At 44.9% G+C, this 25644-nt stretch overlaps 1 protein-coding gene across 3 annotated transcripts in view; it reads left to right on the forward strand.

The window, feature by feature from the left end:
- bcas3 (BCAS3 microtubule associated cell migration factor) overlaps positions 1-25644 on the forward strand; it is a 317356-nt gene that overhangs the window by 87944 nt on the left and 203768 nt on the right. For all 3 annotated transcript variants that reach the window (XM_038973748.1, XM_038973750.1, XM_038973749.1), the window contains exon 16: positions 8176-8326. In XM_038973748.1, coding sequence (XP_038829676.1) covers positions 8176-8326 — 151 coding nt within the window. The remainder of the gene's footprint in view (positions 1-8175; positions 8327-25644) is intronic.

Raw genomic sequence — 25644 nt, forward strand, 5'->3', positions numbered from 1 at the left:
CAGAAGATAGCCCTATTTAGTAAAAGACTAAGTCCATATTATGGCAAGAACAGCTCAAATAAGCAAAGAGAAATGACAGTCCATCATTACTTTAAGACATGAAGGTCAGTCAATACGGCAAATTTCAAGAACACTGACATTTTCTTCAAGTGCAGTCGCAAAAACCATCAAGCGCTATGAAGAAACTGGCTCTCATGAGGACCACCAAAAGAAAGGAAGACCCAGAGTTACTTCTGCTGCAGAGGATCAGTTCATTAGAGTTAACTGCACCTCAGATTGCAGCCCAAATAAATGCTTCACAGAGTTCAAGTAACAGACACATCTCAACATAAACTGTTCAGAGGAGACGGCATGAATCAGGCCTTCATGGTCAAATTGCTGCAAAGAAACCACTACTAAAGGACACCAATAAGAAAATACTTACTTGGGCCAAGAAACACGAGCAATGGACTTTACACCGGTGGAAATCTGATGTGTCCAAATTTTGCTTCCAACCGCCGTGTCTTTGTGAGACGCCGAGTACGTGCACGGATGATCTCCGCATGTGTGGTTCCCACCGTGAAGCATGGAGGAGGTGTGATGGTGTGCTTTGCTGGTAACACTGTCTGGGATTTATTTAGAAGTCAAGGCAAACTTAACCAGCATGGCTACCACAGCATTCTGCAGCGTTACCCCATCCCATCTGGTTTGCGCTTAGTGGGACTATCATTTGTTTTTCAACAGGACAATGACACAAACACACCTCCAGGGTGTGTAAGGGCTATTTGACTAAGAAGGAGAGTGATGGAGTGCTGCATCAGATGACCTGGCCTCAACAATCCCCGACCTCAACCCAATTGGGATGAGTTGGACCGCAGAGTGAAGGAAAAGCAGCCAACAAGTGCTCAGCATATGTGGGAACTCCTTCAAAACTGTTGGAAAAACATTCCAGGTGAAGCTGGTTGAGAGAATGCCAAGAGTGTGCAATGCTGTCATCATTTGATTTGTTTAACACTTTTTTGGTTACTACAGTACATGATCCCATGTGTGTTAATTCATAGTTTTGTTGTCTTCACAATTTTTCTACAATGTAGAATAAAAAATAAAGAAAAAAACCTTGAAATGGTAGGTGTGTCCAAACTTTGACTGGTAATGTATGTTTGAGAGGTTCCTGGCTGGTTACCTCTGAACTACATGGACATAATCCCGTTACTGCCTGCCTGGTCCTGTTGATCACAGACACATAGCTGTGGAGGGCCCATGCCCATTGATCAGCCCTGCAGATAGACATTCACATCCAGACCCTCTACCATGGCTCTCTTGATCCCCCCATCTCAACCTCCACCACAATCTCTGGTATTTCCTTTTCTCCCCCTCCACCACTCTCTTGTATTGCTTTCTCCCGTTCTCTGGTGGTGGCAAGCTGTGGAGATCTTTTTCAGTGGCAGGGAGTGGGAGACTAGTCAGGCTTGATGAATGGAGCAAAGTACAGAGATCCTTGATGAAAACCTGCTCCAGAGCGCTCAGGACCTCAGACTGGGGCGAAGGTTCACCTTCCAACAGAACAATGACCTTATGCGCACAGCCAAGACAACACAGGAGTGGCTTCGGGACAAGTCTCTGAATGTCCTTGAGTGCCCCAGCCAGAGCCCGAACTTGAACCCGATCGAACATCTCTGTAGAGACCTGAAAATGGCTGTGCAGTGACGCTCCCCAGACAACTTGCCAGAGCTTGAGAGGATCTGCAGAGAACAATGGGAGAAATTCCCCAAATACAGGTGTGCCAAGCTTGTAGCGTCATACCCAAGAAGAGGCTGGGGGCTGTAATCGCTGCCAAAGGTGCTTCAACAAACTACTGAGTAAAGGGTCTGAATACTTGTGTGATATTTGTTTTTTTATTTGTTATACATTTTCAAAAATGTCTATAACCCTGTTTTTGCTTTGTCATTATGCGGTATTGTGTGTAGATTAATGAGGGAAAAAATGTATGTAATCCATTTTAGGATAAGGCTCAAACATAACAAAATGTGGAAAAAGTGAAGGGGTCTGAATACTTTCCGAATGCACTGTATATTTTTTATTAACGGTCCCATGAGTGTTCCAAATTACGTCTCCCAAAACAAACTTCCATCATGGATGGTTTGTGGAAAGGCCATTTTCACACCGGTTGGCTTGAGCTCCCCTCGCCTATATAGCAGCCTTAACATAGCAGGCAGGTAGAGACTGTAAAAGCGAGGAAACCAAGGAGGATGGTGACGGGAGAAGCCTTGGCCCTGCTCCGGTGCTCCGTCTTTACCTGCGACTCACTCTGATGGCTTTTCCACAAATGTATTTTTATGATACTTTGGGAAAACAGTAAATCTTGTGAAGTTTATTTTCTTTGCAGCATCTGTGTTTTATAAGGGTTCTTCTAATTTGTTTTCACTTTGTCATCTGGGATCCCCTTTTTGTCTTTCTACTCCTCCTTTCTTTCTCTCTCTCTTTCTTCTGTCCTTCCTTCCTTCCCTGGGAGTTAGTATTTTAATAATGATAGTTTGGGGAATTGCCATCGCAGGGCTGGTTTGACGTGACAACAAAACTTCAGCTCTGCAGAGTAGCTATTGTTCCTCTCTCCTCATCCCCCCCTTTCTCTCCTTCACTTTAATCCCTACCTCCTGTGCCCCCACCCCTCCCTCACTCCCTCCCACCTTCCCTCTTTATTATAACATGCCTGGGAAACTTGGACAAGCAAGGAAGGCATGAATGGATAAAACGGTATACACTAGGTGTACAAAACATTAGGAACACCTTCCAAAAATTTAGTTGCACCCCCTTTTGCCCTCTGAACAGCCTCAATTTTTCGGGTCACAGATTCTAACAAGGTGTCAAACGTTCCACAGGGATGCTGGCCCATGTTGACTCCAATGCTTCCCACAGTTGTGTCAAGTTGGCTAGATGTCCTTTTGGGTGGTGCACCATTCTTGATACACACAGGAAACTGATGAGCTTGAAAAACCCATGCAGTTCTTGACACACTCAAACTGGTGCACCTGGCACCTACTACCATACCCTGTTCAAAGACACTTACATCTTTTGTCTTTCCAATTCACAATCCATGTTTTAATTGTCTCAAGCCTTAACAATCTTTATTTAACCTGTCAGGTGTTACTAATGTTTATACACTCTGTGTAGATCAAAGTATTCCCTAGCTGAGCATCCACTGCTTTCTCTCCATCTGTCTGTCTCTCTCTCTCTCTCTCTCTCTGAGTGCTCCTCTTTGCTCTACTTGCTTTTTCACAGCCAAGTCCGCGTGCAAACAATTTAAATTCAACATGAAAATATTTGTCAACAGCTGCAAAGTCTAGACACTTTTTTTTCTTCTCGGAAACGGCCAAGCTCATTTCTTGTGTGCATCGGATGCAAATCGGGCAGCAAAAGCGAGATATCTGTGACAGGGCTGAGAGGGAAACCGAGAGACGGAGAGACGCTGTTTAGATGAGGATGCAAATTGGTTCGGAACGGGAGGGAGAGAGGGATGTAGAGGAGGATGGAAGGATAGAGGTAGATATAGAGGGAGCTAAGTAAACTCTGAAGGGAGATTTAGGGAGGGAGTGATAGAGAGAGCAGGCCGGGTCAGGTGACATGCTGACCTCTGGTGGGAGCCTTGGCTGGACTGGCCCGGGTGGATTTGCATTGATGGATCTTCTTTCCATGGGGCTGTCATGTATCAGTGCTCAGGCACATCACGCCCCAGTCATTAATCAAATCATGGCCCCATCTCGCTCCCTCGCTAGGCTAGCTATCTCTCTGCCAGACACTCTCCTCTCTCTCCCCCTCAGACAAGCAGATATCCAGGATGTGTTGAGGATATCGTCTTCTGCCCATGCATGGTTTTCACCACTTTCCATTCATCCCTGTCCTCTCCTCACTGACTGGCCTCTGAAGAGTTTGGCCTCTTAGATCCTTGGATTGAATAACGGAGGGGGGATATGTGAGGGGGCGGGTGTAGTGGTCCAGTTAACAGCCACGGTAGCTCCACCAAAGTCAACTACACCTGTTCCTCTTTGGTTTGTCAGGGGTGAGGGGGTTAATGTGGTGCACGCAGACACAGAGAGAGAGAGAACGATTGAGAGAGGGAGAGGGGGGAGAGAGACAGAGAGAAGAAAAAGATTTGGAAAGAGAGAGCGGCAGGTTGAAGTGTCCTGTTGGAAGGATGCTAAATTCATTAAGATTTTTTTCTTCCTCCTCTCCTACATTTAGGCCAGCTGTAGCACCATTATGGCTTTACAGGCTGCTTCCTGTTCAAATTCCTCTTATGTTTTCCTGCTCTTCCACACAAAAGGTGGCTGCGCTGGGGGTGTAGTGCTTTTGAAATGTGAAGGGCCCTTGAGAGCCCAGGGCCACTGTTTCTCTCTGTCGGGTTGGAGAGACGGAGAGGCTCCGAGGCCAAGCGAGGAGGAGGCCTGCATTCCAAGTGGCACCCTATTCCCTACATAGTGCACTACTTTAGACCAGAGCCCCATGAGGCCTGGTTAAAAGTAGTGTACTATAAAGGGAATTGGGCTCCATTTGGGATGCAAACAAAGTTTGTATAACGTCCTGCTCTCCAAAGGCCCTGCTGTATTGTTGGGCCTCCACATCTAAATGGTCTCTTTGGATTAACACAAAGACATTATTTGGCCCCACTAATGAAACACAGAGAAACACTTTAATGATCTAAACCTCCTTCTCCCATCACTGCTTTGATTCCAATAATAATCCCAACCCTCTCCTTCTTCATTGTGTTGTTTTTGTAGCTTGTTTTCTTTTGTCTCTTTGTCCATGCCCCCCCCCCCCCCCCCCCCCCCGTTATGCTTTTAAACTCAATGGTTGTCGCCTTTCAGATGCAACAATGGAGAAAGGAAAACATTCAGATAAAGATCATTGAGATTTGGTGCTGAAGGTTATGCTGTTTTTCTGCGGTAGCACTTAAACTTGAATCTTTGTAAGACCACAGATTGTATTGTAAAATACATAATAGTATATTCTAAGTTGAAGTGTGTCGTGATGGAGCGTAGAGCTTATGGAGAAAATGGTAAATCCTGTTCCCCTTATTGTCTTTAGTGAATGAGTATTATTTATATTGAACAAGTTATTGTGATTTAAGAATTATATGGAACTAATGTTGAGAGTTATGATCAGGTCAACCATCACGCAGAGTGTTTTCCGTTCTGCTCAGATGACCTACATATTTACTACAGCTGAAGGTGGCACTTCATATTATATTCACTGTACAACTTCAAAGGAATATATTCTGTGGATCATGAAATAGTGTCTCATCAAATAGTTCCAACTCAGCTGCTGAAACCAGGTATGGTGTGGTGGACATAAGAACCTGCCTGAGATGTTGGTGAAACCAGGTATGGTGTGGTGGACATAAGAACCTGCCTGAGACGTTGGTGAAACCAGGTATGGTGTGGTGGACATAAGAACCTGCCTGAGACGTTGGTGAAACCAGGTATGGTGTGGTGGACATAAGAACCTGCCTGAGATGTTGGTGAAACCAGGTATGGTGTGGTGGACATAAGAACCTGCCTGAGACGTTGGTGAAACCAGGTATGGTGTGGTGGACATAAAAACCTGCCTGAGACATTGGTGAAACCAGGTATGGTGTGGTGGACATAAGAACCTGCCTGAGACGTTGGTGAAACCAGGTATGGTGTGGTGGACATAAAAACCTGCCTGAGACATTGGTGAAACCAGGTATGGTGTGGTGGACATAAAAACCTGCCTGAGACATTGGTGAAACCAGGTATGGTGTGGTGGACATAAAAACCTGCCTGAGACATTGGTGAAACCAGGTATGGTGTGGTGGACATAAGAACCTGCCTGAGATGTTGGTGAAACCAGGGATGGTGTGGTGGACATAAAAACCTGCCTGAGACATTGGTGAAACCAGGTATGGTCTGGTGGACATAAGAACCTGCCTGAGATGTTGGTGAAACCAGGTATGGTGTGGTAGACATAAAAACCTGCCTGAGACATTGGTGAAACCAGGTATGGTGTGGTGGACATAAGAACCTGCCTGAGACATTGCTGAAACCAGGTATGGTGTGGTGGACATAAAAACCTGCCTGAGACATTGGTGAAACCAGGTATGGTGTGGTGGACATATGAACCTGCCTGAGATGTTGGTGAAACCAGGTATGGTGTGGTGGACATAAGAACCTGCCTGAGACATTGGTGAAACCAGGTATGGTGTGGTGGACATAAGAACCTGCCTGAGATGTTGGTGAAACCAGGTATGGTGTGGTGGACAAAAGAACCTGCCTGAGACGTTGGTGAAACCAGGTATGGTGTGGTGGACAAAAGAACCTGCCTGAGACGTTGGTGAAACTAGGTATGGTGTGGTGGACAAAAGAACCTGCCTGAGACATTGGTGAAACCAGGTATGGTGTGGTGGACATAAGAACCTGCCTGTGACGTTGGTGAAACCAGGTATGGTGTGGTGGACATAAGAACCTGCCTGAGATGTTGGTGAAACCAGGTATGGTGTGGTGGACATAAGAACCTGCCTGAGACATTGGTTTTCACTGTAAAAATGTCTCGTACATTTAATGTACACCTAATAGACTGGCATCACTACTCCGACTAGCATCACTACTCTGCACGGTTCTGACTTAGAATATGTGGACAGCTACAAATACCTAGGTGTCTGGTTAGACTGTAAACTCTCCTTCCAGACTCACATTAAGCATCTCCAATCCAAAATTAAATCTAGAATCGGCTTCCTATTTCGCAACAAAGCCTCCTTCACTCATGCTGCCAAACATACCCTCGTAAAACTGACTATCCTACCGATCCTTGACTTCGGCGATGTCATTTACAAAATAGCCTCCAACACTACTCAACAAATTGGATGTAGTCTATCACAGTGCCATCCATTTTGTCACTAAAGCCCCATATACTACCCACCACTGCAACCTGTATGCTCTTGTTGGCTGGCCTTCGCCACATACCCGTCGCCAAACCCACTGGCTCCAGGTCATCTATAAGTCTTTGCTATGTAAAACCCCGCCTTATCTCAGCTCACTGGTCACCATAGCAACACCCACCCCTAGCACACACTCCAGCAGGTATATTTCACTGGTGATCCCCAAAGCCAACACCTCGTTTGGCCGTCTTCCAATTCTCTGCTGCTAATCACTGGAACGAATTGCAAAAGTCACTGAAGCTGGAGTCTTATATCTCCCTCACTATAAGCATCAGCTGTCAGAGCAGTTAACTGATCACTGCACCTGTACACAGCCCATCTGTAAATAGCCCACCCAACTACCTCATCCCCATATTGATATTTTTTTGCTGTTTTGCACCCCAGTATCTCTACTTGCACATCATCTGCACGTCTATCACTCCAATGTTAATGCTAAATTGTAATTATTTCGCCACTATGGCCTATTTATTGCCTTACCTCCCTAATCTTACTACATCTGCACACACTGTATATTGATTTTTCTATTGTGTTATTGACTGTACATTTGTTTATTCCATGTGTAACTCTGTGTTGTTGTTTTTGTCACACTGCTTTGCTTTAAATGGCCAGGTCGCAGTTGTAAATGAGAACTTGTTTTCAACTGGCCTACCTGGTTAAATAAAGGTGAAATACAAATAAACATGCAACAGTTACACTCATAGGAATGAATGTATTCTACATTACTGCTTTCATATGTGCAATTAGTTCTTAAATGTAATTCATTTGCACAGTTTGAGAGAGCAAGGGACACATTCTCGAAGTCAACTAAGCCTGCAGTGAGCAAGCATCAAGTCTTTGTGTGTGTGTGTTTATGCCATTCTCAAACAACATGCTCCCTCTCTCATGTAGCTCTTTAAGGCCGTTAGATGTGGTGCCCTTTGACGTGGCCTGATTGTGTTTATCTTGGGCTCCACTCAGATGAGAGAGGTGTGTGTGAGTCCTGTTGATTAGGTCTGATTAACTGACTGCTGGGTACTAGTGGCTCTGAGGCGCCGCATCTTTAGCTGGTTACCTCCAATCAGGGCCACGGCTCCTACAAGGCCTTGGACCCCAGGTGTGTGTGTGTGTGTGGGGGGGGGGGGGGGGACGGGACTTCAGGATGTATGTTTCATCAAACATTGAAGTTTTGCATGGTTACTTTCAGAGTATTAGACTTGGACTATAAAATAGGACTTGTATAAAATCTTTTCTCTCTCTCTGTGCAGCTAAACTCACCAGCCAGGAGTCGTACAACAACTTCACCAACAACAACTTGGGTAACCCTCGTCTGTCCCCTCTGCCCAGCCTCACCATAGTGCTGCCCCTGGCACAGATCAAACAGCCCATGACCCTGGGCACCATGACCAAGCGCTCCGGGTGAGTCTTCCTGCCCTGCATCCAGCCATGTGTTGTTACTGTATACCAAGACTGTTCCATTCACATTCTGTCCATCTAACTTCTCACTACTATTGATCTGAAGTAGCCTTTACGACTCAGTCTGTCCTCCTTTGGCCACCGCCATTGATCATGTTCCATGTTTGCTGTTCATCTGTATCTGTTATGAACCCATTTGATTTGCAAGAAACCTCCACATGATAATATATCCAGCCTAGGTTTGGAGTCTGTTGCCAGTCTGTCTCTATGTACAGCTACACTACAGTATAGCTACATGTCTCTATTGAAACATTTCCCAGTGTGTGTCTCTCTCAGGCAGTATCTGTGCGTGTCAATGTGTCCTCTCCTGCTCCTCTCCCTTGGTCAGTCACGCTATAACTAAGTCTGTAGTTTTAAGAGGCGGTGAGTCAGAGGAGAGAGACTGCACCTTGTGAACTTCATTTACATACAGGTGGCATCACAATTATGGCTGGATTTTAATATTTTCATTTAAATGTCATTTTCCTGTCATGTTTGAATGGGACATGTTGTAATGATGGAAGCAGCAGGCTACTGGGGTTTCTTCCCAATGATATTAGATCACTTCAGTTCTGTATAAAGACACTAGACATCTGAGACTGGTGGTTAGAAACACGCCATCATTAGTTTGATTCATCTGCACGATTATTACAAGGGATTTGTTTTATGGTGAAAGGAAAACCAATTTTTTTGCATAATGCCCTACTTAGCAAAACACAGTAGGTAGAAAGGAGAGATTTGAGAGTATAACTGGCAGGTCATCCTTCTGGAGGATAACTCCTAAACTGGCTAGTTGAAATGTTTTGAATTAAAACTGATCGGCTGCTTTACCCTTTCTGTCTGTCTCTCTGTCAGTCTGTCAGTCAGTGTGCCATTATCCTTTCACTCTCAAATAGACATGTACAACCTTTTCACCAGGTCTCCTCTCTACTCTATCAATTCAAGTAAAAACAACAGCAAAGTCACTAAAACAATAATGCTCCTGTCCTACTCAAGTCAAACCTGTACATTAAACATAGCTGTCCGTCCATCCTTAACTCCCATCTGTCTGTCCGTCCGCAACAGAGAGAGGACGTCAGGGGCGAGCTAATGAAGCTAGACAGGCAGCTGTGCATCCCTCTCCTGCCCTGCACCAGACCCCCTGAATGTACACACACACACACACACACACACACACACACACACACACACACACACACACACACACACACACACACACACACACACACACACACACACACACACACACACACACACACACACACACACACACACAGGCGGCAGGTTGGGCCCTTGAAGTGAGGGGTGATATCAACTGCGTTCACACAGACTTGTGCAGGAGTATCCAGGCACCATCTGTTTGTCTGCATAGCCGGCTGTGTGTGCGTGCGAACGGGAAATCCGGCAGCTGTATTTACACCTGTGTGAGCAGATACCCGTTGGCAGAGTGGCAGAGCAACACACCAGCTGGTTAACCTACATTCTCTCATGGCCTGTCTGTCTGCAACGCACTCCAGTGCATCACACACACACCATTGCCCCGCAGAGTGATCCTGGAGGAAGCCACCACTGTCTTTGTTCTGCCCCGCAGAGTGATCCTGGAGGAAGCCACCACTGTCTTTGTTCTGCCCCGCAGAGTGCTCCTGGAGGAAGCCACCACTGTCTTTGTTCTGCCCCGCAGAGTGCTCCTGGAGGAAGCCACCACTGTCTTTGTTCTGCCCCGCAGAGTGCTCCTGGAGGAAGCCACCACTGTCTTTGTTCTGCCCCGCAGAGTGCTCCTGGAGGAAGCCACCACTGTCTTTGTTCTGCCCCGCAGAGTGATCCTGGAGGAAGCCACCACTGTCTTTGTTCTGCCCCGCAGAGTGATCCTGGAGGAAGCCACCACTGTCTTTGTTCTGCCCCGCAGAGTGATCCTGGAGGAAGCCACCACTGTCTTTGTTCTGCCCCGCAGAGTTCTCCTGGAGGAAGCCACCACTGTCTTTGTTCTGCCCCGCAGAGTGATCCTGGAGGAAGCCACCACTGTCTTTGTTCTGCCCCGCAGAGTGATCCTGGAGGAAGCCACCACTGTCTTTGTTCTGCCCCGCAGAGTGCTCCTGGAGGAAGCCACCACTGTCTTTGTTCTGCCCTGCAGAGTGCTCCTGGAGGAAGCCACCACTGTCTTTGTTCTGCCCTGCAGAGTGCTCCTGGAGGAAGCCACCACTGTCTTTGTTCTGCCCTGCAGAGTGCTCCTGGAGGAAGCCACCACTGTCTTTGTTCTGCCCCGCAGAGTGCTCCTGGAGGAAGCCACCACTGTCTTTGTTCTGCCCTGCAGAGTGCTCCTGGAGGAAGCCACCACTGTCTTTGTTCTGCCCCGCAGAGTTCTCCTGGAGGAAGCCACCACTGTCTTTGTTCTGCCCCGCAGAGTGCTCCTGGAGGAAGCCACCACTGTCTTTGTTCCACACAGAGTACCCGTCCTATGCCAACCTACTTTATGCTCTCCTAAGGGACCTGACCAGTCATTCCTAACAGAGAACGACCGATATGGATTTTTTAGGGCCGATACCGATTTTTGCACGTTAAGTAGGTGGATGGCTGATATTCAGTATCGTTACATTTGAAAATTCGGATGACAAAATTTCCCAGACATGTATGCATTAATGCATCAATTTTAAAATCAAACAATAGATTTGACTTTGTTTATACCAATCTTAATACTTAACAACATAATGATAATACTTTTATTTGAATGGTAAATCTCTTGATTAACTGGGCAAATGAAGATGGTGTAGGCATACTCACAATACAGGTGAATACATACTCAATAGGAATGTGTGCATGCAGTGAGTTATTGAGCTTGTTTTGGCTGAGTCTATGTTGCTACAGATGACAAACGGCCTATTTGCCTTCTGCTCCTATGATAACTAGGTCAATGGCAACAAAATTTGCTACCAAGCTATTAATGCATGTAATATCTAACAAAGAGAGTGAGGGTAGGAAAAGAGATTAAGACACTATGCACGTTCTGTTTGATTGAGAACGCACACACACACGCTGATCTACAGCTTTCTTGGTCCGTAAACATGCAGGAAGATTCTTAGGTAGCTAAACCTATTGGCAACATTTATTTAGGCATTTTAAAACACTTCCTCCTTTCCCTATTGCGACAACCATCTAATCCGACTATCAACTGTCAATTTATGGATATGATCGTGGCTGGTCAGATTGGCACACCAGTAAATCGCTAACTTTACACTGTAAGGAAGATGGCTCGTTGCCCAAAATGGTGCATGTTCAAAATTATAACCAGCTACTGTTAGCTAGCTACGTTGACGATTAGCTCCTCCTATCTGATATCTCTGCACTATGTTTATCTAGCCAGCTAGCTAGAATAGTAGCTAATATAGATAGCTAGCGAACACCACAGATTAAAGGATTAGTTATCGTAATCTTTGCTAACAGGTCACATTTTGGGCAACGAGCCAGCTAGCTTGCTAATTGCATGCATGTCCGGGCACGTTGACACAAGCCTTATTATTAGTGAATTAACTAAATATTTGCAACAGGAGTTCGATTTTGGTCACTGTCAATTTATATATATATATATATATTTTGAAAACTCTTTATTAAGTTTTATACACACAAGACAACACAAAGCAATATAAATAATATACTCAACTAGAAAAAAATACAAATAATACATTAAAAAATATATTTTTAAAAAGCTTTAAAGATACCATACTTTAGACAAGTTAAACGCACCAGCCAGAAGGCTACAAAGGTTAAAGGGCAATCTATAGTACAGGGACAGCGCAAACACCTCACCATTGTTCCTGTAAACAGTCAAGGGATAGGGGTGGAGAAATGCAACCACTCACAGACATGGCTACAGACAGGCCCTCCACTGGACTAAAGATAAAAAGTTTACAATGCTTTAAAATAAAAAAATGAAATAATCATTTTATGTAGGCGTGAACAAAAATGTTAAATAAAAAACAAGCTCACATTTTAGTCTCTGACCGGGCAAGATGAACAAGGCATCTGTAGGTCACAATCAATAAGCACATCTACTTTAATGCCCCCACCCCAGAAATAACACAAAGAAATGCTCATCCAACCCTTAAGTCACAGGGGGGTCAAATACAGACTTATTTTTGTTTTAATATGAATGCCATCAGAGGATGGACTGTTTAAAGTAAAACCGGAATGGAGCCCAAGCCTCATTAACAGTTTGGAGTTCCCACGTGAATTGAATTGAATTTTTTCTAGTTTCAGAGAGCACAACACATCTCTCACCCAATATTTATAAGATGGGGGAGCTGCCATCTTCCAGTTCTGTAGTATTAGCCATCTAGCTAAAAGAGTTGTATAAGCAACAGTGTCCAACTGGATTCTTGATGGGGGGTACCTATGGGCAGTACTCCAAAAGGGGCTGTAAGGGGAGATGGATCTATAACAGTGTCATATATATCAGAGAAACATTTAAATATTAATTCCCAGAAACCTGACAGTATATGACAGCCCCAAAACACATGCAACAGTGTGTGGCTGGTTCCATTTTACATCTGACACAGGTAGGATCAAAATCAGAGAATATTCTTCCAAGTTTGGCCCCCGGACCAGTGGATACGGTGAACCACCTTGAATTGAATGAGGCTGTGTCTAGTGCTAAAAGAGGACGAATGCACCCTGCGCAGCACAGATTCCCAGGTGTCTTCACCAAGTTCCTCCCCCAAATCCTTTTCCCATCGAGTCTTTAAAGGCACCAAAGAGGGGTTCTGTAAGTCATGAATGATTGCATATACATCTGAAATTGCGTCCCTAGGAAGCTTCTTCAGCTCAAAGATGCTCTCTATAGCTGTATTTGCAGGCCTATGGGGAAATGCAGGTGTGTTAGCTCTGACAAAGTTCCTAGTCTGGAGATGGCGGGAAAAAGTGGGATTGGGGGAGGTTGAACTGTTCCTGTAGCTGAGCAAAAGAGGCAAATGTATCATCAAAGAATAATTGGGCTAGTGAGGAGAGGCCTAGTGAGTGCCAGATGGCAAAAGCCCCATCATTCAAAGATGGAGGAAATAAAATGTTCTGATTAATTGGGCCTTATAAAGAAAAGCCTCGGAGGCTAAAGGCTAAATGGAACTGATTCCAAATTTTAAGAGACTGCTTTACAATTGGGTTGACACACCTTTTGCCAAGGGACACTGGGAGAGACGAGCACAACACAGAAGAAAGTGCAGCAGGTTTACACGATTCAGACTCGATTCACGATTCAGGCCAGTAGGATCAGTCTGCAGCCAGTACAGAAGGGCTCTGAAATTTGCAGCCCAATAGTATGTCTGAAAATTTGGTAGAGCTAAACCCCCCAATGACTTAGGCTTCTGTAAATGTTTTCTACCAATCCGTGGTACCTTGCCATCCCAAATAAAATGCATGAATGTTTGATCCAGTGAATTGGGTAAAAAAAAATGGGTAAATATTGAAATAAATATAAAAATGTGGGCAACACATTCATTTTAATGACATTAATCCTTCCGATAAGAGGTAGTGAATTCCAAAAAGTAAAAGATTGTTTCAAACTCTCTACTAGAGCAACAAAGTTTTCCTGAAACAAATTTGAATATTTCTTTGTCACTTTAACTCCCAAGTAGGTGAATTGATCCTGGACAATCCTAAACTGAAAAGTTGTAAAAGAGCACTTTAAAGCAGCCTTATTTACAGGATTTTTTTTTTTACAGGAATCTCTTGCCTAGATTCAGCTTGTACCTTGAGATTGATCCAAACTTTTTAAGAACAGATAAGGCACGTGGCAATGAGGTATCAGGATTAGAGATAAACAAAAGGAGGTCGTCAGCATATAGCGAGACTTTCTGCTCTAAACCCGTCCTGATTATTCCTTGAATGGCATCATTAATAGCGTAGTGCAATGGCGAGAGGCTCGATTGCCAAAGCAAACAACAAGGGGGAGAGTAGACAACACTGTCTGGATCCGCGGTTCAAGGGAAAATAGTCAGAGGACAAGTTGTTAGTCTGTACCGAAGCCATGGGGTAAAAATAAAACCGTCCGGACACGGTAATTTACAACTTTTCATTGCGTACACTGCTGTTGCAATCTTCTCAGGTGTAAATTCTTCTTTTAGACAGTCATGGGAGTCTGTATCAATTGATGGCATATTCAGGCCATTAAAGAAGGAATCAATCAGCAAAGGGTCTTGAGGGGATTCAGACGTGTATAGCGCAGAGTAAAATTGTTTGAATTGATCATTGATCTCTTTATGTATAACTGTGGTGGCACCAGACGGGGTCCTTATTTGTGGGATTAAACGTGAGGCCTCAGATTTACGGATCTGATGTGCAAGGAGTTTACTGGCCTTGTCGCCTTGTTCATACACTCTTGACTGAGCTCGCAAGAGTAACTGTTCAGCTTGCCTGGTAGAAAGCTCATCAAATTCAGATCGGAGTAGTTGGCGCTCTTTATGCAGATCAGAGGAAGGATCCGTAGCATACTTCTCATCCAATGTGGCTATGGATTCGCTCAGGTCCCGAAGTCGCTGAGAGCGAACTTTGTTTTGGTTGGCTGTATAAGAAATAATTTGGCCACGTAGGTATGCTTTGAGAGACTCCCATATGGTAGAGCAGGACATACCTGGTGTTGAATTAGTTTCTAGGAATAAGGTGATTTCAGAAGAAATGAAATTGACAAACTCCTTATCTGAGAGTAAAATGGGGTTAAGACGCCATTGATAACACATAGGAGGTCGCTGGGGAAACTCTAGTTCAAGCACTAATGGTGAATGGTCAGAAATAACAATACTCTCGTAAGTACACCGCCGAAGGTTAGGCAGAAGTTTTTTGTCCAAAAAGAAGTAATCAATCTGGGAGTATGTTTGATGAACATGAGAATAAAAGGAATACTGTCTATCCGTAGGATGTAGGAAACGCCAGGCCTCAAACATAGCATATTTCTGAAGAAAAGATTGAATAAGTAGGGCACATTTAGATGGGCCTGTAGTTCTTCGTGAGGGCTTGTCAAGAACTGGGGACATTTTACAGTTGAAATCCCCCCCTAAAATCAACAAATGAGAATCTAAATTGGGTATAGCAGATAAAAAGGAAGAAATTAAACTTGTGTCATCCCAATTGGGAGCATAAACACTAGCCAAAACAAGAGGGGTAGAAAACAGTTTACCGGTTACTATGACGTATCGTTCCTTAGGATCAGCAATAACCTCAGAAGCTACAAAGGGAGTAGATTTATCAACCAAAATGGCAGCACCTCTTGATTTACTATGAAAGTTAGAGTGGAACACTTGACCAACCCAGTCCTTACGCATCCTAAAATGCTCACCAGTCCTCAAGTGAGTCTCTTGTAGAAATGCAACATTTGCATTCAAACCCTTTAAGTGTGTCAACACCCTCTTGCGCTTCACAGGATTGTTAACCCCTTTGATGTTCCACGAAATGTACTTGATCATATTTTTTTGCCACCCTGGGCATTCCCGTTATACAACCCTGTCATTAGAGCACAGAGTGGAAAAGCAATGAGCGCCCAACAACCCCAGAATAACTTGTCTCAGAGTAATAATGTACGGTGCAAGATGTTTGGAAAAAGTCCAGGAAAAAAACTAAAGACAGAATGACAACATTAGAACTGAACATTTCAACCTTCCTCCCCCCCACCCCCTCCACCCATCCCAGACAGTACCTCCCCAAACGAGGTACAAGCCTAAATAGAACATGTTCTCTTCGCACATTATGTCTGTGAGAGTGTGGTCTTAAACCTAAACCCACAGTCCCGCTCTTTAAAGTCGCGTTTTGTGTTAGTGAATCAAACAGCAGAAAGAGAGAAAAATAAAAAATAAAAGTGAATCCCTTGTGCAAACGAAATTAAAAAAGCACAAATTGTAGATGTATATAATTATATTCCCAGTCTTATAACAGGCATTGAGAGAGAAAATAAATCAAATGTATAAAGGCTATCAACCAAAAACCTAATTTGAGGTAAGGAAATCGTAGTAAGACAATCAAAAAAAAAAATTAATAATAATTGTCTAGTTTGACGCTGAGACAACTTACAACCAAGACCAAAAAACTACGTGTGCGCAACGTTGAACGTTTGCTGGGCATAAATGACGCTCAAAACTTTTTAAATTGAAGTGAAGACCCCCAAAAACGTGTAGCCTCGGGAAAAATGTACTGTTTACTGGGTCGGTGCAAACGGATGCAGTAAACAAATAACCAAAAATATTTTGAGTCACTGAGACACTATGTAAACAAACTGAATAGGTGAGCGAGACAGCCTAGAAACACAGGAGTTAAGTAAAACCTTAATACAATGAAATTAAAATGACTGAATGCTTGTAAGGCAAGCACACTAGATGATCAAAACATTAGATCACACCAAATAAGCCTGAATGGGTTCGCCAACTCCCCAACTATACAAGACTAGTTAGTATGTTATAACTAAACATAATTGTACTACTTACTATCCACAGTTCGCAAGCAACAGTTGCTGAACTATGAGCGAGTTCAAGACTTCTTGATGTGACGTTGAATGTGAGCCATAGCCTCATCCGGAGACTCAAATGTGTAGTCTCTACCATCATGAGATGGCCATAAACGGGCCGGGAATCGCAGTCCATACTTCACACCTGGATGGTCCCGTAGTAGTCGTTTGGCCTGCCCGAAAGTTGCGCACTGCTTGGAAACCATGGGGGAACAGTCCTGGTAGATGGAGAAGCTCTGTCCTTGAAAGCTCAGAGTGGTATTGCGGGCTCGTCGGAGAATCTCTATCTTCTCATGGGAAAAGTGCACTCGAAGAATTATGTCACGGGGCCTCTCACCATCCCGGGGCTTTGGGCGCAGCGACCGGTGGGCACGATCATTCAGGGGCTTTTCATCTAAGGCAAGAACATCCTTCAGCAGCCCAGAAACGAAATCCGTGGCGTGAGGCATTTCCGCTGACTCTGGGACCGATACAAGTCTCAGGTTATTGCGGCGAGAGAATCCCTCTAAACTCACACAGATCTCCTTCACCTTTTTCAAATCAGCAGCCAGGCGTTCCACGTCAGCCTCCAGGGAGGTAGTTAAGTCGGAGACATTGGTAGCGGAGGTTTCCAGTGCAGCAATCGTTGTAGTGTGCGACGCCGTTGTTGTTTTGAGTGATGTGATTGCTGGCACCGTCTGGTTCCGCAGGATGGTTAGATCTGCTTTTAAAGTATCAGAAACCTCCTGTATTCGGGCCTCAATCGTAGCAAGCACCTCCGTTTTCATTTCAACTATCTCAGAGCGTAGTAGTTTGATGGCCTCGAGAATGTTCATTTCAGCGCCGCCAGGCCAAGCTGCACCCCCGGGTAAAGTGTGAGTCCCCGGGCCCTCAGACTCAGGAGAGGGCGGTGATGAGAGTGGGTCTTGTAGGCCGGGTTTTCTCGAAGTCATGTTTTTGGCCTTATTTTTCGTCGACATGCTGACATACAAAAGCAAAGTAGTCTTGGTTTTTACGGAAAGGGATCACCAAACTAATATTTGAAAATAAATACGGTTCTGCTGCAAAATTCACATAAACTTTAAGAATACCGCGGGAGCAAAAGGAAAACACGTCAGTCGCATATGGTGTCCCTCCAATCCAATTGATCAATTTCTGATACGGCACCTTTCTGTTGGAGAATGAGCTAGCTTGCTGCTGCTTCTGATTTTCCCAGCTAGACATTCCTCGGCATTGTGCAGTGCTCGTGGTTCAGCCAGTCAGTGGCGGCTGGCATAGCAGCAGTTTTGCTATGTTGAGGGACTATCGGCATAGAGAAGAGCTGATAGACTAGAAAAGGCCAGTATCAGCCCGATATATCGGCTCTGTGTTTGGAGGGAGGGGATGAGAGGAGATGTACCCCTGTGATGCACAGCATCCTGCCCCGATAACCTCCACCAGACGAGGGCAGGGTTCCAGGGTTAGGGAGCAGACAGACAGAGCTGGAGCCAAGACTCTGGGACTCCTCAAAGTCACTACAGGGTGTGGGCTCTCTCCCCCCTGTTTACAACAGACATGGGTTCAGATAGTATTTGTTTTTTGTGTGTTTGAGTGAGCATTGCTATAGAGCCAGATGGGCAGGGTTTGGAGTTTTGGGACCATTGCACAAAGAAAGCTCAATTAAATACTATTTGAACCCAGGTCTTTAGTACAGTGAGAATGGTGGAGGAAGTGGCCCCCACATGACCCCTGGTTTGCTGTCGGACATATTTGGTGGAAGTCTGAGAGACAGAGACAGAAGCTGTGTTCGAATACTCATACTAACCGCACTAACCCTACTATTTGTGATGTGAATTGAGTGTATAGAGTATGCTTATTGGTCATAGTATGGATATAGTTACTATGCCAAAAATTCCCGGATGTCTTACTTAGTAATAGTTCGTATAGTTCGTATTTAGCCAAAATACGAACTATACAATCAGTGGACACTATTTCCGTGCTTTTAGGGCCCATAATGCAATTCTTCCAAAAATGGGCGTGGCTTGTCAACATTTTCAGATTTGAAGAAAATGGCGGAAAAAATGCAACCGAAGTCCGACGAAAGCGGATACAAATTCATTGCTTTAACTAATTATGACAAAGGTTAAGAAAATGTTGAGCAATGTAATAAACTAATGACTTTTCAAGTAAGTTATGTTACACGTTATGTTACCTAACATTAGTTAGCTACTAATACATTGGACTTGCCAGGCAGTACTATTATCTTTCTGCTATCTAACTACCTACCCAACGTTTATTGACTTGATTATTCACATCATTCTTAGCTAAGGGGTATAGTCGTTGTGCGTTTCAATGGACATTGTTCATTCTGGCAATCTACTACGATTTCAGAGCACTCTCGCGCTGAATAACTGATTAATTAATGAATGCCCAACACCCGTTGAATATGGCCGTGTCGGCAAAAAAATAAGCGTAATTAAATAGTTGCCAGCAGCACAGTAACAGTCACCAACGCTCTGGATAACATGTAAACAGCCTAATCAACTCTGCTAGGGTGAGTAAAATGGTCCGGGTGAGGTGTTCTGTGTCATTTGTGTCTGGAAGTAGCTAGCCAACGTTAGCCTGTTTGCTTGGGTGCTTCACTGCCGTTGAACGCTCGGACCAACACTACTCCTCGGCCAGAGCGTCCAGTGTGCGCAATGAACGCTCCAAATTTATGAAAGGACAATCTGATGCTCTGGGCGTGGTAAATCCAGAGCGCACTGTGCATAGCATCAGCATCAACTTCCGGGAGACAGGCGAAGCTAGCTCTAGTACGCTCAACTGAAACGATACCGTTCATTTACAACTGGGGTGGGCATTTCCAGTCCTTGAGGGCCTGATTGGCGTCACAATTTTGCCCCAGCTAACACACCTGACTCCAATAATCACATAATCATGATCTTCAGTTTAGAATGACATTTGATTAATCAGCTGTGTTTAAGGATGGAGACAGTGTGACACCAATCAGGCCCTGGAGGACTGGAGTTCCCACCCCTGGTTTACAGTATACTAGAATTAACTAATAGTGTGTAGTATATACTCATTAGGTATGTAGTATGTTAGTATGGGTATTTGAACACAGCTAGAGAAGCGAGCACTGTCATTTGAGGCCTTGGAGACCTTTTTAACATTTGAGTGTTTTGGTTGTTTCAATCTTGGATTGTATAGCAAGCAAAGTATGCTCAAAGCTGAAAAGCACTGACAGAGAATTTGCAACACGTGTTTGAAATGAAACGATGAAATGAAATGACCTGGTGTGAATCCCACTGATGGGTATTCTCCTCTAATGCAGGCAGAGATGGAGAGAGCAAGAGAAACTGAGAGAGTGGGCCCTCCTGACCTTCCACAGATGGGCAGAACAGATTACTATAATACGTGTGTACAGTTGGAGCAGCTAGCCGCCTGCCAGCCCATTGTCTGTTAGAGCTCTAATGAGAAAAGCACTGAGAAGACATGGGCTTTAAGAGCCTAACAGCAGCTAGTGAGCATTGTGGCACTAGGCCTTCAGCACACACAGCACTGCATATGGAACGTGTCACACGCTAAACCATTTGCACAAATCACCCTCTTCTCTCTTTAATGGCACTAGCGGAGCAGCATTAAGGCCTACGGGTTAAGAGTTGAATGTGTGAACGATTACTCCATGGGAGTGGGGTCGCTAACCTCCCAGGTCGATTTATCACTATCTCTCTCTCTCTCCCCTCATCCGCTGTTCCTCTCTATCCAGCCATTCGCCGGCTTTGATTCTTAGTGTTTCTGTGTGTTCTCAACAGAGTCGTAATGCGAGCATTAGCTAGCACGTTTGGAGACAATCTATTTTTATATAAGTAGGGCTTTTACAGGGTTTTCCATTAGCGCCGGCTTATGACCGGGAAACACAGCAGAGAGGAAGAGGTGTGTCTGTCCAAAATGAGCCCAATGCGTTTCTATGGGTATATTTTGTACCTAAGCTTGTCACCTGCCTTCCCGCCTTTGGGACAACGTTAGGGCGGAGACATGAGCATGAGCAACAGATCTCTGGTTGCGGTTTAATTTCTTTCCATGGAGGAGTGGGAGATAGCATGATGCTCGTGAATAGGGTCTTACATTGAGAGTATCTTCATCATGATACCATCGTAATAGCGATCTATATTTTCAAAAACGTGTTCATATTTCACGACCTCCGAGGGCTTTTGGAGTTGCCTATATGCGATTGAGCAAAATAACAGGCTTACACTTGATTTAGGCTACACTATAGCATGCTAAATGTTTCTGGTCAGTGATCGATGAGCAAACGAATAGATGACCTATACCACCTCCATTTATTTGCCCAGCCTGGAGAATTAACCAAATATACAGACAGAGATTCAGTGACACAAAATCACATTGATTGACAAGTTACAGGCTTTTGTTTGAGAATAGGCCCAGGCTACTAAACGACTGAGTGAAGAGCAACATAATCTACTTGTTAAGCCACATAGCATGCGGGACAATGTGCTAATAAATGAGCCAGTAAGATGATCATGAGCAGCACTCACCTCAACTTAGCTAACATTTCCGCAGCCTAATTGTACCCTAACCAATACCCAAATGGAGTCCCCAAGCTTGTCTCAAAACAGTGCGAAATGTTGCTGAAATAGTTGACCACACACTGGTAGGCTACTGCTTCAAATGTATTATTACTATTGGATGACTTTGGGAGTTTCAATAAGCGTTAAGCAACAATTTGATGCCTTCAATTGCATTAGCCTACTTTATTCCAATATTTTCGTCATTCAGTGATATTTATTCCCACAGTAATTCTTTATGGATCCATCTAGTTGTGCTTAAGAAAACAGTGTGAAGGACAATGCGAAGAGATGGGACCATCAACAACTTAAGAACGTAGTGCATGCCAATGCTGCCTCAGCATTACGGCTGCGTTTCATACTAAGCTGTAGGCACAACTTTACTGCAATCATGACTCGGTTGGTTTGCAGAAATAAAAGTTTAGGCTTTGATACCGGCAACACCTTTTCAGATATAAACAAAAGGTGTAAAAAGTTGGCGGGATGCTAAAGTTGTCGAGAAAACGTCTTAGTATGAAAGGTGTATTATAAAATAGTCCTGATCAAATAGACCTAGACAATATCCATAACAACTAACAATACACTGACTTCATCCAATGTTATGTCTTTCTACACAATACCACAACTAATTTCTCCAATCTGGGAGGCAAAGTATTCAATCATTTCGCAGTGTATTTCAGATGGAATCAACGCATTAGAATGTACCAGAGGTCACCAGAATAGACTTCCTTCGGAAATATTTTTCAACCCCCCCACGGGGATGCCTGGCTGGCTACTTGTTTTATTTGGCTAGCTACTCTATGTACTTGTGGAAAACACTGCCTATACTATATATCAAATGTCATTTGTGTTGCAATCTTTTATATCATATTGTTAGTGCGTGTGGAAACTATTCGCCTAGTTTTATCAGGTTTTTTGTTAAAGAAGTTATGTTTCTGACCTACTATCAACATCACACCATAACCATCTAGAACAGACTGCCTGCATGGCTTAACTACACTACTCTATCGAGGGACTGAACATTAAGAAATAAGAAAAAGCGCTACATGCATTATTTTTTACCCAAGATCCAGTACAGGCTTGTTCCATTGAGACCTGTAACACTACCTATCTGTATCCTATCAGCCACCATCCATTCACCCAGCAGGAGGCTAGCAGGGTGCCAGTGTTTAAGTGCTTCACAGGGGGGTAAAGTACACCAGCGATGCCAGCCTCCCAGTGCCAGTGAAGGCCCAATTAAGGCCAAGGCCCGATGGTCATGTTAAAATGTTGAACTACCCCCCTGCCCATGCTGGTTGGCTAGTTTTTTTAATGTAATTGAACCCATGCCCGTGTTGTTATGTTAGGTACTGGCTAAACCCTATCCATGCTGTTAGGCTAGCCACTAGCTATTGGATATCTGTGTAACCTCCGGCCCATGCTGTTTGACTACTGGCTAAATGTGTTCGAACAAACAGAACAGGACTAGAGTTAGCATAGCCAAGACCCGCTGGTCCTGTTAAACTGACCCCATGTCCTGCTGTTAGGCTAGCTACCGGAGAACCGTGTTGTTTGTCAAGCTACCAGCTAACCCTTTAACCATGCTGTTTGTCTACTGGCTAAACTGTGTTTGAGCCAACATAACAGGACCCCCGACCGCCATTACGCTGCTCACCCAAAGTCCATCCACTCAGACCAAGGTCTCTTCCTTAAGAGGACATCACTGGTCTCCAGTCTCCCAATGACCACCTCAGTAAAAAGTTAACTTTGCGTTATGTTGTTTCTTTGTTTCTCTCCGTCTAAGTAACTTCTCTCCTCATATCCCTGGGCTAATGCAGATAGTCCACTGCCCTGATAGTCTACACACACACACGGTGCCCTGCTAGTCTACCCCCACACACGGTGCCCTGCTAGTCTACACACACACACGGTGCCGTGCTAGTCTACACACACACACGGTGCCGTGCTAGTCTACACACACACACACGGTGCCCTGCTAGTCTACACACACACACGGTGCCCTGCTAGTCTACACACACACACGGTGCCGTGCTAGTCTACACACACACACGGTGCCCTGCTAGTCTACACACACACACGGTGCCGTGCTAGTCTACACACACACACGGTGCCCTGCTAGTCTACACACACACACACAGTGCCGTGCTAGTCTACACACACACACGGTGCCGTGCTAGTCTACACACACACACGGTGCCCTGCTAGTCTACACACACACACGGTGCCGTGCTAGTCTACACACACACACGGTGCCCTGCTAGTCTACACACACACACGGTGCCGTGCTAGTCTACACACACACACACGGTGCCGTGCTAGTCTACACACACACACGGTGCCCTGCTAGTCTACACACACACACGGTGCCGTGCTAGTCTACACACACACACACGGTGCCCTGCTAGTCTACACACACACACGGTGCCCTGCTAGTCTACACACACACACGGTGCCCTGCTAGTCTACACACACACACGGTGCCCTGCTAGTCTACACACACACACGGTGCCCTGCTAGTCTACACACACACACACGGTGCCGTGCTAGTCTACACACACACACACGGTGCCGTGCTAGTCTACACACACACACACGGTGCCCTGCTAGTCTACACACACACACGGTGCCGTGCTAGTCTACACACACACACACGGTGCCCTGCTAGTCTACACACACACACGGTGCCGTGCTAGTCTACACACACACACGGTGCCCTGCTAGTCTACACACACACACAGTGCCCTGCTAGTCTACACACACACACGGTGCCCTGCTAGTCTACACACACACACGGTGCCCTGCTAGTCTACACACACACACGGTGCCCTGCTAGTCTACACACACACACGGTGCCCTGCTAGTCTACACACACGGTGCCGTGCTAGTCTACACACACACCACGGTGCCGTGCTAGTCTACACACACACACGGTGCCCTGCTAGTCTACACACACACACACGGTGCCCTGCTAGTCTACACACACACACGGTGCCCTGCTAGTCTACACACACACACAGTGCCGTGCTAGTCTGGAGAGATTCAGACAGATGCCCCGTCCCTCCGCAGCAGATAATATAAAGAAGTGGCGTGCCGTGCTTTGATTGGCCAGTGGCCTTGACTGCCTCCCAAATGGCAACCTATATAGTGCACTACTTTTGACAAGGCTCCATAGGGTTCTGGTCAAAAGTAGTGCACTATAATGGGAATGGGGTGCCATTTGAGAGTTCCTGCCGTACTGATGTGGTCTGCTGTGTTCAGGGACAAAGTTCAGCCTCATCTGGCCATTATTACTGTTGGGAAAAGGCTGTTTACTGTAAACTGTTTACAGAGGTCTGTCACTATCTCTGAACATGCAGGGTAAACACAGGAACACACTCCCACTCCTAATGGCTCGTAAACACTGGCCCGGGGAATGCACACACACTCAAAAAAAGACCACCGGACACACACTCGCCCACACCCTCAGACGCTTGCAAACACACACGAATACTCACAGACAATGCATAAACAAATATACACTCACCCGTAAAAATAAGTCATATCCAGACATATGATGTTCTTCTCAAACAAAGTAATTGTGCTGCAGTATACCTTATCCATAAACCACAATGTTTAATTGGCATTGGAACAAACTTGATCATACTTGATTTTATATGACTGATTCTGTAGGGCATATCTGATTCCTTGGGAACACCCTAAGCAAAGTTAGTTAAGATTCCCTTTTTTCTCTCTTTTAACCCATTACACTCATATCCGCATACTGGTTGAAAATGGCAGCTTTGGGCTCTGATAAGTGCCTTAATTTAGAACGCAGTGGCTGTTCAGTAACATGCTATAAATGACGTCAGAGCTCAGGGTCTCCGCTTCACAGCTCTGAATGGGTTTTGACTGACAGCCATTATGAACTTGAGCACCGTGCACAGCAAGAAGTTGCCCCAATCCCTCCCACTAATTGGGCAACTTTTGCTATTGTTTTGTCTGAGTGAGGGCCATGTGGTAAATGAAGAAGACTCAATGCATCTTGAAAGACGAGACATTGAGAATTATAATAAATACCGGTTTGATGTTATACGAGCAAGCCAAACGTGCACTTTACATTTCCATATTATAAAACTCATGTCAAATACAGTGTCAACGTTTATGATCACTATTTGTGATGTACTGTACAGTTACAAGATGACATGGCGTAACACTCTGGGTTGTTCTGAACAGAATGAGCCCATGTTTTGTCCTTTGTGAAGGTCATTTGCCTTGGAACA

The sequence above is a fragment of the Salvelinus namaycush genome, chromosome 34 (assembly GCF_016432855.1).
Source record: "Salvelinus namaycush isolate Seneca chromosome 34, SaNama_1.0, whole genome shotgun sequence".
NCBI classification, from domain to species: Eukaryota; Metazoa; Chordata; class Actinopteri; order Salmoniformes; family Salmonidae; genus Salvelinus; species Salvelinus namaycush.